Source organism: Sceloporus undulatus, chromosome 6 (genome assembly GCF_019175285.1).
Source record: "Sceloporus undulatus isolate JIND9_A2432 ecotype Alabama chromosome 6, SceUnd_v1.1, whole genome shotgun sequence".
NCBI classification, from domain to species: Eukaryota; Metazoa; Chordata; class Lepidosauria; order Squamata; family Phrynosomatidae; genus Sceloporus; species Sceloporus undulatus.
The window spans coordinates 45,052,104-45,066,324 of NC_056527.1; the positions used below are offsets into that span (position 1 = coordinate 45,052,104).

Here is a 14,221-nt window from a genome sequence, read left to right on the forward strand (position 1 = left end):
TTTTGCATTTTTAAAATCCAGTTTTATTTTATCAACTATGCTCATTTTTTCTTGCCTCCTGCCATGATGCTTGTTTAACCAAGTGGCAACCCTCACAGTATGCTTCTCAAGGCAATTTATCATTCATGCCTTGTGTCAGTTTTGCCTTTCTCAGCACTGTATTGGCATTAGCAAAGATGCAGTGATAAGGAAAACAAGATCTTTGTCATCCACTGTAAGGAACCTGAGATGCTTTTGTTTTCGTGATTGGAATTGCAAACAGTATAAGTCACAGTGTTGTAAAACAAAAGAACTGTCATTAATTGGCACCTTGTTTAGTTGGCAGAAAGTAGACCTGTCTAAATTCATCAGAATTCAGTAGGTATAAATTAGTGCATGAACCAGTGTTTGCTCAGTTATGTCTCACTGTTGAAGAGAAATGAATTTTCATCAACAGATGTCTGTTAGTAATTTCAACCATTGCACTTTTGGCTGATAAACAGACTAGCAATTAGGAATCAAGAGGAACTGTAGTTCAGAAAACAAGAGCTGTAAATCAACTGATGATATGTATAAAATGATGTAATTGTAAAAAGAAATGCTATATCTAACATTCACTGTTCTGTTCTGATTATCATTCCTGCTTTAATTTTTTCCCCTTGCAATAGAGTTGCAGTTCTGGAGCTGGCTGTTCTGAGGGACACATAACTGGAGGTTTTTAAGTGAGACCTTGATGCTTGTTGAACCAGATCTTTTTTTTCCTTGCAGCTGTTGTACTAGCTCCCAGAATTGCAGATAGATTTTTGTAACTTTCTATGTTATCACTACAAATTTGACTGACACATTAAACCAAGCAGTAATCTTAGCATTTCTTTCTTTCTTCAATTCTTTCATATAGTGCTACTTAATGTTATTATTATGGTAGTTCTTTGTCTGGTTTCAATAGTTATTAAATTTCTAGAGAAAATTTCTTAAAACTTCTTCCTATTATAGTGTCTTTTGACCTGTGAATTCATTCGCAAACTAACAGACCAATGCCTGAAATTTAAGATACCTGTAGGCATGGCTTTGGGCTAGTCTAGTATAGCTGTTTGATCCAGACTACCTTAAAGACTGTATCTTCCAATGTTAGCCTGCCCGAATTTTAAGATTCTCAGGATTCTCATGGTCTTAACACCTTAATAGGCATGTTGGCAAGGACATAGATTGAACCTTGTCAGTGGCTGCTGCTCCCATGTTTTGAGAGCCATAGAAAGCTAGGTTCCTTCTCCCCTTTCTACCAACAAGTGAAGACAATCTGTTTACTCAATGTTAGCTATCTGGTGGAGACAGTCTTTTAATTGATTGTATTTTTTATCATTTTAATAGTCTTTTAAAGCTGTTTCAAATTAGTGGCTGGCATCCTGTTGTAGAGTTAAGATTCTGACTCTGATGATTGCAAGATCTGCAGGTCGGCAGTTCAAGGCCCAAGTGCCATGTGATGGAGTAAGCTCCCATCACTAGTCCTAGCTTCTGCCAACCTAGCAGTTCAAAAGCATGTAAAACTGCAAATAAATAAATAGGTACCACTTCGATGGGAAGGTAACAGCATTCTCACAGAGATTCTCACAGAGATGTCTTTGACATCGCTGGCTCTTCGGCTTAGTAATGGAGATGTGCACCGCCCCCCCTACAGACTAGACAATCTAGTTATGGAAAACCTTTACCCTTATATTGTTGGTTAGTTCCAACTAGAGTTGACCCACTCAATCAATTGTTGAATGGTGAATCCTGTTGACTTCAGTGGGTCTGCTCTAGTCAGGATAAACAGAATTCAGGCCAGTATTTTCAGCATGGTTGTTTTGTTTCATTGTATTTAATTTTTGTATTATCCATTGTTTTAACTCTGCATTGTTTTAACTCACATTATGAGCCACCTTGTGCCTCATATTGAGCAGAAGGTGGGATAAGAAAGAAAAGGTAGGTAGGTAGGTAGGTAGGTTTACCTGTCTTCCATTAAACCTCCTGCAGCTTCTCCCACTCCTTATTCCATATTTCACTTACCATGGCAGGTTCTGCTGCATGAAAATGTTGTCCAGCAGAATAAATGTTTCTTTTATTAGGAATATTAACAGTGAACTTATAAGAATATTTACTTGAATGTTAGGATTACTTAGTTTAGTAATATTACTGATGTACATGTAGTCAGGTACATAGTGGATTTTCTATACTTAATGTTGACTTTAGGACAGAAGAAAATTATTTTTGTGATAGCTATGAGGACTAATACTGCATTTGAACAACCATAAAGCTGCAAAACTGGCATCAAGTTGGAGAATGATAGAGCATCCGTAATCTGGAAATCCAAAAATTCAAACTTTTTGCTGCCAAGTATCCACTTCCACCTTTGAGGCAGCGGCTGCACTCCTGCTCATTGTTCTCTCAGATTCTCAGTCTCTCTCCTGCTTCATATCTCAAACACAACAAAGGTAGCAAACAAATGAGATGCAAGGCTAGAGAGGGACATCTATGAAATGGTGGGAGGCATGGATTCACACTGAACACTACACTTGGATTCACATCATTTCACATATGTTCAGTCTCTTTCTAACCACATTTCTCACCAGTCTTGCATCTCTCATGTGTCTCCACCTTCACAAATATAGTACTATACTATTTGTGTTGTCTATTGTGTATTATCTATATGCAAATACAGGTGTTTCAAAATCTGAAAATATCTGAAATATGAAACACTTCTGGTCCCAAGCATTTTGGATAATGGGTACTCAACTACTATGATTAGTTTTAGCAAATCTGCTTTTTGATAAGAGGTAACGGGAATTTATTATTAGAGTTCTTGAAAACTGTTACATAGTGACATTATATTGTGATCTGTAAGAAGAATTGAATGAGTTAAAGAAAATGGGGCCTAAAGTTATTTTGCAGATGGTTACAGATGTAATTTCCAGTTAATAGAGTGTTATAGCTGCAGTCCTACCCACTCACATGAAATTAAGTAGAACTTCATTTCAAAAATGGAAATGAACCAAAGTGGGACTTCATTTTTCAATAGTCATGTATAGAGTTACAGTACAAGTGACTTAAGAGTAATAGCCTTTGTTTTCATGTTTTGAGGGGAAAGTATCAGAGGATGACTCATGGAATGAATTTATTGTAGGATGAATCATACATCACTCGTTTATTTTAATGAGTTTACAATAATGAGAACAATATACTCCCCCCTCCCCCCTCATATGCATTATATTAAAGCAAGTTGTCATTCTTCTGCAGCAAATCTTGCATGGTTTATATCAAACACTTTAATTTTCAGCTGATGGTAGCTTCATGTGTAAGATATCCTTTTATTTTCTTTATTTTCTCTTAAGTAAGTTGCCCTTTTGCCTTCTAATGTCAGTATCCTAGAGTTTAGGAATGATCATGACATAGTAATTCAGTATTTTGTTCTTCTGCATTTTGTTCTGTATTTTAGTTTGATCATACTACAGTGGTCCCTTCCCTTGCACGGGGGATGCATTCTGGACCCCCTCACATGAGGGAAATTCCGCGTATGCCCAAGCCCCATTAAAGCCCAGTACTCTTTCTGGGATGTGGCAGCGCTTCTTCCGGTGCGGCTTCCAGCGTATGGCATGGGCGCACTGTATAGTGAGGCCCTCATATTTGCTGAGGTTGGGGGCCCAGGACCCCCGTGAAAGTGGGAAAATGGCAAATAAAAAAACCCACTTTTTTAACCCAAGAGCACACCTGTCTTGGAATCTTTAGATCCTCCAGAAGAACTCTGTGGTCAAGATCTGCCAGAGGTTGAGAATAGCATCATGATGGAGGACCTATAGATGACTGGAGAAGTATGTTCTCTAAAAATCTCTAGGTCATCCAGCGCAACTCTGTGGTCAGTTCCATAAGAATTTTTCTGGAGAGCTTCGAGATTCCTAGAGAGAACATATTACTCAAATCCACAAAATAATCAAAGCTGCAAATGTGGAGGGCCGACTGTATATGTAATTCTCAGATGCTTAATATTTTTCTATTATTTTCCTCCTGCCTTACATTGATATCTTGTATATTAGCAATTAATACAGATAGCCTTTACCAACAAAGGATGAAATAGAATCTAGTCTTCTATTTGTGTGTGTGTGTGTGTGTTTATTGCATATAAACTCATGCATTTCCACCACACAAAAACTACATTTAGCAGCCAGTGGTAAATGCGGGTTTCTCTAATGAGATTTTCAGCAATGGTGTCAGTTATCTACTTGCAGGCCAGAAGTCTGGAGCATGGTGTTAGATTTGATTCCTTTCATGCTTCTTTCTCTGCTCACATGATCATTGATAATTTGAATGAGCCTCCATGCATGTAACCACAGCTGCTGAATTGTGCTTTTGTAGTGGGAACAGTATGCACAGGAAAATAACTGAACTGAGGCCAGTGGTATTTCTGTAGGATTTTTTTTTGTTGCATTATTCTGTGAAAATAAATATTTTTACTGCTGCCTTTTACAGCAAACAGAATAAGAATTGAGTTCTGGAGCCTGAAACAAGGGCTCTCCAACATGTAACTGAAATGCTTATGGCAAGGATAGGAAACTTTATCTCCTCCAGATGTTTTGGATTAGTGCTCCCACTAATGTTAGAAGCAAGAGCAGTGGACAGGGATTATGGGAGTTGTAGTCAAAAATATCTGGATGGTAACAGTTTTATTTTTCTAGTACAGAGCACAGTGATTTTATCTCTAATTTGTAGAGCTTCAAAATTCTTTTTCTTTGCAAAGTGCTCCCTGCTGCTTTTATGAGAAGCTGAATCCTGGACTTTTGTTCCACTATACTTCCAGAACCAGAAAATAAGAGGCGTGTGTGTGAGAGAGAATGAGTGAGTAAGAGAGAGAGATTGTATGGGCCAGTTCTCCCCCCTCCTGTGCAGTAAAAATATGATGGAAATGTGTAGTATAACTTTGACAAATTTTGTAAGTGTCAAATTATTGTTTTGTGTGCTTGCCTTGAAATTTCTCAGATAAATTTGCTTATGCAGGAGCTTCAAGATTTGCATCTTAAAATGCAAGCATTTCTTAGATGAAATTCAGGTTGGGACAAAGGCATGGTCATGGTGGGCTTTTTTCCCCTCCTGTGAAGAAACATTGTGTGAAAGGGAAGCATTCAAACATTTGTATTCTTTTAAAGCCTGGCTTACCATGGCTTGATGCTCCATGCTCAGTTACTTCCTCTGAAGTCCAGTGGTCATCTTAGACTTAATGGTATATTGGTGCCAATTGTGTGGGCAAGATGTGGATTGAAATAAGGACTTAGTTCCAGTCCATACATGTTTTCACTTCTCCCTTGCCCTAGTTAACTGGTAGGAAGCCTCCTGAGAAGAGTAGTGGGTAAGCAAGCTATTGCTATGCTATTGCTATGCAATCATTAGCATATTGGGAACAAGTGATTAAAAAACATATTTCCATGTCTACTTTTTTTTTAAAGTCATGTTCTAGCAGAAAAAGTAAAGTTGAATGAAGGGATTTAAATATTTTCCTTTCCCTCAGCAATGGAGTTCCATGAAAACTTACAAAGTATAGGAGCCAAGGAAGGTTTAAAGGAAAGAAAACTACAGAAAGCAGTGGAGAGTTTCACCTGGAATATTACAATTTTAAAGGTAAAATTTTAATGCATTTCCCAAGGATAATGATTAATAATACACTGATACTAAATGTATTTTATTAAGTGATTTGATGAAGCATTGAAACATTGGGCAGCAGTTCATCCCAGGCTGTTTGCATTGGATACCAATGTCTATTTTTTCATCACCATATTTTGAAAGGAACACAAACAAGAAAGAAGCATAGATTGAAAATGATTTAGCTGGGTGGAAATGATGGGGAACACCAAATGTTACTGGACTTTTTCTTGCAGCATTCCTGACTAAGCTGGCCAGGGCTACTGTGAGTTGCAGTTCTGCATCTGAGGGCCTCATAATTCCTACACCAGGGTTTAGATAGAGAAAAAATTATTTGAATTATCATCTGCCTAAACCAGGAGTGGGATCGGCGTATTTGAGGGTAGTCGCAATGCAAGTTCTCTGTGAGCTGCAAACTTGCAAAGATGCTGGACTGCAGGTGTGGACATTGAAATGGATGACCTAGGCTAAAGGACCCAGGGCTTTCTTTGATGTTATGGAGACCTCTGTGATTTCATATAACTTAAATATGTATGTTTGTTCAAATAAATGCAATGGTCTAATTAAACAACTCAAAGGAAAAGCAGAGCTAGATGGGTTATTAACAACTGCACTTTTATTTTTGCTTCCTTAAGACAAAGTTTAATTGAATATTTTGTTGCTGTTGTGTTGTTTTCTTTTTTAAAAAACACAAAAAACAAAACAGCACTACCCATTTACATGCTGGCAGAATTCCTCATTGTTTTGAACAGAAACCTGGAATAATGATTACCATTTTTATTTTATTTTTGGTGAGGTGACAAGAAATCCAAAGAGATTCTTTGTAGCCATTAGAAATCTGTTTATTGTTCTGAAAAGGAGCAGCTGTATTAACATTAATGCAGTTAGAAAGAGCGAATGAAGTGGTTTGCTGCTTGTTCAAAATTCATCAATAGTGTTTAATGAGGTACACAAAAGATTAATGTATTTTCTTTTTTAGTAACTGAATATGTTTGCTTCCCATTTCTCTACACTCAACTACAGAACATTTTTTACTTTTCATTTTGTCTGAATAAAAAATCATGCAACAAATAAAGCTCCCCGCCCCCACGTATGGAATACACAATTAAAATGCAATACTGTGTGTTTTTGTCATCTGTGATGTTTTACATTCAGCAAAATGAAGAAGGATAATAATGTTAGTGCAGCTGTCTCCCTATATTTTACCACCTAATTCCATCTTTCCAAAACAGATAAAGATTTGCCTGTTGAGCAACTCTGCTCTGCACTAAACCGTGGATATTTTAATGATACAAAATTTCATGGCATTTTCTGTGTCCCACACACTTTTGAAAGATTTCTTTCAGGGTTCTCCCCCCCCCCCCCCATATAGTTTCATTTCAGTTCCTCTCAGTGTCATGTATCCCACTCAGGTCTTTATTGCAGAAGCTGTTGCACAAGTGTATTCAGTATATATACAGTATACTAATTGTCTCACAAAACTACAGTTCTCAAATTCCCTAGCATTGAGCCAGGGCACTTAAAGCAATCTCATCCTGGCCAAGAGCTGTTTTAGAATGAGTCCACAGAAATGAATTCAGGTGCATCATTTCTACAGTGAAATGTTATTCTTCCTGACCACTGTTTTCCACTGTGTATTACAAGGACATTAGAAATGGATTCTTCATAAGATATCTTGAAATGAATGAGAATTCTATGATTTCATTGAGTCTTGTAAAGGAGAAAGTTCTGCCCAGTCAAACCATGAGTGATTATTTTTTAAAACTTACAACCCAATGTATGTTCATGACTGAGACTGTGATGAAGAGAATGCAGTCTTAGGATAAAAATGAGTTCAATATCAATAAATGCACAAAATGCATCTCATTGGTCCAAAACATATGCAGAAATAATCTAGTTTGAGACCACTTTAATTGACCTGGCTCAATACGGGGGATTCTGGGAAGTATAGTTATGTGAGATATTTAGCCTTCTCTGTCAGAGAGCTCTGGTGCCACAATAAACTACATTTCCAGGTTTCTTTAGCACTGATTCAGGGCAGTTAAAGCAGTCTCAAACTGCATTATTTTTGCAGTGTGTTTTGGACCATTGAATATTAGGGAAAGAGTCTGATAACACTTACAGAACCATATAGGTTTCAACATGCCAATGCCTGTGCCATAGGCTTCTTTTAGATTTTGTCCTTTAAACCTGTATATGGGGAGTTCTACTGCTATCAGGCATTTCTGGATCAGGATAGAATATATTATTGCCCGAGACAAATATGCTATTTCTGAATGCATGTTTCTTGTTGTGTGCCTTCAAGTCACTTCTGACTTACGGCAACGCTAAGGCATCATGGGATTTTCTTGGCAATTTTCTTCAGAGGGGTTTGCCATTGCCATCTGAGTCTGAGAGAGTGATGCGCCCAAATAAATACTTGAAATGTAGCAGGAGCCAAGAACACAAAAAATGGGATAAATCATGGAACAAACATGTGCTTGAAAAAAATGCAAATATTAGAAAACTAAACTATTAAATTTGAAATAGATACATCCACACATTCCTGCCAGAGCTGACTTTAGGTACCAGGAACTGACATGAGCAAATTTTAGATGATCTTAGAATATTTTTTCCAGTGGGATTTTAGTTGACTTTGTTTTTCAGTAGGACTTCAGTGAACAGCATACAGTTCACTCAGTTTCATTTAGCAAATGCAAAAGTCAGCTTTGACTTGCTGAGGTCTACATAAACTGAAATCTAAGTGAACTAGATTCAAAATGAATGTACACAGTACTGACGTTTGTGGAAACATTTGTGATAACATATATATGAATCATCTGTTCTACTAGAATAGTTTCTGTGAACTTTGTTTTATGGGGATGTTTCTCCCCCTGCCCCCAAAACACCCATTTTCTTTTGAAAGGCTCAAGGATGCTGTTGGAGCCAGAGTTCCATAGATTAATGTTTTCTCTTACAGCACAAATATTAACTGCCAAATACAAGTTTCCAGGGGCCTGGTCTGTTTAGCCCTCTTGTATTTATAAAAATGTGTATGTCATTAGATAGAAATGTGAATAATTAATAGCTTTCCTAGTTCTGTAAGAACTGCCATGCTTTTTTGGACCATGGTTACATTGTCCAGGCTGCTTCTTAAAAGATAACAGCATAGTCTTTAGGGAAATGCAATTCTGGAATTCTGCCATGCTTGTGGTCTTGTGCTTGCCAAAACACTGCACCTTTAGGGTCATTGCCCTTATCTTGGTGTGAGAAATTTGATACCGTGCTACCTGTAGTTCATTAGTTGCCAATAAAAGCAGTATTTCTAGCATCTCTTCCAGTAAAATATAGATTAGTAAAATATGTGTTCCCAACTTTTCTTGTGTGCTAATTTTCTTAAAATACTTGTCCAGATGCAATTCTTATTACACAAATTGTTCAGCTTCATGGTAAGATTGTTTATAATGTCCTAGTATGTAACCAGTACTTTTGCTGCCAATTCTGCACAAAATACCTGAAAATAATCAAAAACTGTAAATATGTCTATGTATGTCCATGTCCAGAGTCTCTTTTTTCAAAAGCTACTGTAGTTGTATGCCCAGGGTTTTTTTTCTTCGTAGAAAAGTATAGAGCCCAATATGTGAACATTGCTCCTGCTTTCTCTGGTTCTTGGATTTCACCCAGCATGCTAAAACTCTAGCAAAAGTTCATTGCCAAGAATTGTTTGCTGGGAAAGATTCTTGTCTACTTTAATTCATTTGACCAGTCACATACAAAGCAATCGAGTATCGTATTTTCACGTGTCTTTGCTCAAAGTAATCCGGTTTTCATCTTCATTTAGAAAGCTATTTTACAGTAAATCAGGAGAGGAAAATGGTCTCATTATTGATTGTTGTGACTGCTTTTGTTCTTAACAGGGCCAGGCTGATCTTCTCAAATATGCTAAAAATGAGGCACTGGAGAACCTAAAGCAAATACACTATGCTACTGTTTCATGTGGACTGAATAAGACAGGATCTGAAAATTCAGAGTCTTCAAAACCTCGTCGAAGCCTGGAAGCTATACCTGAAAAGGCAGCCGAAGAAAATGGAGAATGAGAGAGAATTCTCACTATTTTGGAGTTTATAACTCTTCAACCATTGTAGCTGCACAGGACATTTTGCTTTGCACTTACTGTTGGGGGGGAATCCTGGAATTTTAAAAGCACAACTGGAGAAGCTAATTACAATCCCTGAAAACTGTGAATGTACGTAGCAATTCTGTGTGTGAAGGCAATTGAATTGTTCTACCATGAAACAATATTGCTGGCTAAAACACGCTGTATATGTGTAAACAATGTTCATGATTCAACAACAACTTGCAGAAATTATCATTATCATTCAACAGACAAACAGATTGGTTTTCCTGGTTGGAAATAATGCTATAATGGCAAGGGAAGGAACTTTTGTTAGTGCTCAGAAAAGTGCCTTGATTTGGGGGGGAAATCTAGGTGTGCAGTATAATTTCCTTGATTTAGGAGCAGGGCAGTTCTGCAATCATTTCAAGTAACTAGATCTATTGTTGCACATCTGACCCGTTTTTTAAAAAAATGCACACATTTTACCAAATTGTGTCATTCAGATACTTTCAATGTTCAAGTGTGAACATGCTACAGTTGTAGGTTTCTTTTTTTGTTATTGTTGAGCCATAAATTAAAAGGGGAATGTAAAGACAAAGTGCTTACTCGTGGCACAGCACACTGTGTGAGAGCCATTGCATAAGAAGGAACATGTGCAATCAGTCTGCCATTAAATGCCTGAATAAGGTGCATAACCTATTTACACTGAAGAACATCTGCAGATGTCTACAGCTAATGTAAAAGTGACCAAACTGCAAACAAAACATTGTAAATAATTTTATCGTTTTGTGAATGTGAAGATGTATTCACATTAAACTGTTTTATGATACAATTCCCACGTTATTGGCCTAAACTGAAATTTAATGATGTACGTTTTGTTTCAGGTTTAAATAGCCTTTCTTAAACTTCCAGATCCATCACTATTGTCAGTACATGGTTTTAACAGTGATTATTTCTGTTCTCAAAATTTCATACACACTGTGAGCTGTGAATACATAAACCAAGATCTGCCTCCAATGTTTTTGGTATAAACAAAATGGGGTGCAGCATCTCAAGGTGCAATAAATGTGAAACAGAAGAATTTTTTTTCAGAGATTTAAAGTGTCATTTTGTTAAGGAACATTGATACCTTTCCCCTCATCAACACTGATTTCTTGTGAGACAGTCAATGAGCATTTGCTATGTTGTGCTAAAAAGACTTACTGCGTTCAAATGTCTTTGGTTCTGTGCATCTCAAAAGCTTCCTTCCCTTCCAGCAGGGCTTATTCAATAAAACTACCAGATGCACCATTTTAGATCCTGTTTCTACAATTTAAGATACTTTCTTGATTTACATTATTTAAAGACAGTTTCAGGATATGTATAAATGACTGCAGTCTGAAATGGGAAAGCAGTAGTTAAAGCAGAAATTGAAACTCTAGCCCTCCACATACCAAACTGCACCAAGCAGCACTAACCATCATAGCCAATCATGAAGAATACTGGAAGTTGCAGTACAATCATGCTATTATGCTGGGAGTATGCCTTTTACTCCCAGATTTTTTCCTCCATCTGATAATTTCTATTGTAGACCAAAAGGGAGAAATTACAGATGTCTAAAATCTACAGAGGCAAAACTCTTCAATTGGAGGCCAGTTCCTAACTTGAGCCTGTTATTCAGCTTTGCCTTACAAAGCAGAGCGATGTACCTTCTGGCATAAAAAAGGTGATTTAGAGGTAATAGGATAACATGTGAGATCATTCATCAAATCAAAACTAGGGAATTAACTTCTGCTGTAAGGATCTCCCATCATTTTCACAAGCCTCCTTCACTGATTCAATAATGTGTGTCTTTGGCTTCTGAGGCCTGTTACAGACTGCCAAAATAAAGCTGCTTCGGGTCTCTTTGGAGGTATGCTGTTTAAATGATGCGTGCACCCTAAGAATCCGGAAGCTGCACCAAAGCTGCACTCCAGTGCTTAGGAATGGAGTGTGGCTTTGGCTCGACCTCCAGACTCTTAGGACCCATGCATCATTTAAACAGCATATCTCCAAAGAGACCCGAAGCAGCTTTATTTTGGCAGTCTGTAACAGTCTTTTTTCTTTAATGTTATTGCCTAAATCCTATGGTCCCAACTGGAGTAGATTCATTGAAAGGCAATACATCTATATAAATTCAATGATTTGGTGGGTCTACTCTTTGGGCCTAGCGATTAAGAATTAAGCCCTTTTTTTCATTATTGTAACATTTGCCTTCTCTATAGGGTTGCCAGGTCTCCTGTCCTCTTAATGGTTATATAGAAGAGAGAATTTCACTAAGTGCACAAAAGGAAATTTCAGCAGGTGTTGCTTGCATGACAATTCCCTCTTTTGGGAATTGTTTGACATTCCTTCTTTTAAACAGCTATTAAAGGGAGAGGAGTCCTGTTCCTTATTTCACCTCTCAGTTCAACTCCATTGATCTCAGAGTATAAAAATGTCAAAGGTGACATGAGAGCTGTTCAGCAATTTTTAAGATACAAAAAAAAGAGAGGAAAAAGTTAAAAAGAACCACCACCATCCCCAAACCAAATAGACTGGCCACCCAGATGAAAAGCAAGATGAATATTTGACTTCATAAAAACCAGTAAATAAGGGTATAAAACTACACCATCTGCAACTTTGTGCAAGCTAATACATTCAGCGTTCCTGATTTTTGTAAACAGTGTGCATACTGAGTGTGAACCCATATGGATCCCATAACCAATGGAGGTGCAACATGGTAGGAGTGAGTATTGGGATCTGTTGTGTAATTTTAAAAGATGAAAACCTCTTTGAAATAGAGTGAATGTCCCAAAGGCAAAGCTGTGGAATCGAGGGGCTAACTAATAGCTTTTTTTATTTTTCAGATTCTGGAGTGAATTAGCAACTTTTTGGCCAGCAAACTTAACAGCTTGTTATCTCAAGACATTAGCATAGGTTGCTCTCTTTCATTCTCAAATGTTTGTTATTTCACTGGTCCTCTGATGATCGCTTTATTCCCCTTCTCCGTCTTACAATCTGTCTTCCTGATTCTTCTGTTAGGTACTAGGATTTCTCTCTGTCACCTCTGGCTGATTCCCACGTACTTTTAAATACTTCCAACATTAAGGATACCAATGCAGTAAGAAACTTCAGCACACATCTCTTTGCTGTGAATATTTGTAAAGCTTATGTTTTCAAGCCAGACTGAGCAATGCTGATACATTAAATCACTAGGAGAGCCAAGCTTCCTACCTTTTTGCATCAGCTGGTTTTGATTTCATCAGGAACAGAAACCAACTGAAGCACAGGAAGAACATAGTGCAGTGGTTTCCTTTCATGGTGCAATCCCATTCGCTGTAGCGCTTCCGCTGTACCACACCACTCCCTTCTGAATAAGATGTTTGAACACAGTTCAGAAGATTAAGATGACCTGTTCTTGAGGAAAACCACAGAAACTGTCAGGATTCTGCTGTTATTTAGAAAACATGCAGCAAGACAGCTCTGAAACCTTGTCTTACTGACCTGGAAGCATTATTAGTTGCACTATAGCTACATTTATGATGATAATGATATCATTCATTTGCTATTTCAAAATTAAAAATTCTCACAGGTGGGCATAAGCAATGGCTGAAATAGCAAAGGATAATGAACAAGATGAAAGAAGAATGGGAGAGAGAATAGATGGAAGGAAAAATCAGGTGAAACTATTCAATTGTGGGCCACAGATCAGCATCAAAGAAGAAAGCACAGCTTTTTCTGTCAAGCTTTTGGTACACAGTTCATTATCCTTTTACCTCCTACTTTTCCATAATGTAAGACAAGAACCAATATTCATATAAGCTCCAATTTTTTCCTTAGGAAATTTTTACTAGGGTAAAACGTACCTTTATTCCCAGGCTGAGGAATTCTAAGAATAGATAGAGCCAGAGTAAACATTTCAACTGGTAGCTAATGGGCTAATAAACCTGGCCTTTTTCAGTGGGCCAAACAAAACTTGAGTCAAAGTTGTGCCTGCCTTAACTGTAACATTCACTGAGATTTTCCATACGTGTGCAGGGTTTCCAGTGGATATCACTGGTTTCGGGACAATCCATGTATGCTGTTGAATTAGTGATGCAAGCCACAGGCTTTCTTGTGTTATCTCAGTATGGCCTGTTACAGACAGCCAAAATAAAGCTGCTTCGAGTCACAGTGGAGGTATGGTGTTTCAATGATGCGTGCGTCCTAAGAGTCCAGAAGCCACGCCAAAGCCACGCTCCAGTCCTTAGGGCTGGAGCATGGCTTTGGTGCGACTTCTGGACTCTTAGGACGCATGCATCATTGAAATACCATACCTCCACTGTGACTCGAAGCAGCTTTATTTTGGCTGTCTGTAACAGGCCTATGAGACACATAATGGACCTCTGTGGGAGGCAAATGGAACAGCCCATTGAACCCTCCAAAGTGAGGAGCCATGTGAAAAACAGGGCAGCTGGCAACCCTTGTTTGAGAAGATGGGCATGC

General features: G+C 37.9%; 1 protein-coding gene across 8 annotated transcripts in view; it reads left to right on the forward strand.

The window, feature by feature from the left end:
* PLCL2 (phospholipase C like 2) overlaps positions 1-11,052 on the forward strand; it is a 126,664-nt gene extending 115,612 nt beyond the window's left edge. For 7 of the 8 annotated variants that reach the window (XM_042471984.1, XM_042471986.1, XM_042471985.1 and 4 more), the window contains 2 exons: positions 5,510-5,619; positions 9,537-11,052. In XM_042471984.1, coding sequence (XP_042327918.1) covers positions 5,510-5,619; positions 9,537-9,716 — 290 coding nt within the window. In that variant the 3' untranslated portion in view covers positions 9,717-11,052. The remainder of the gene's footprint in view (positions 1-5,509; positions 5,620-9,536) is intronic. The other variant, XM_042471988.1, reaches the window with a different exon arrangement.
* Positions 11,053-14,221: the final 3,169 nt, after the last annotated feature.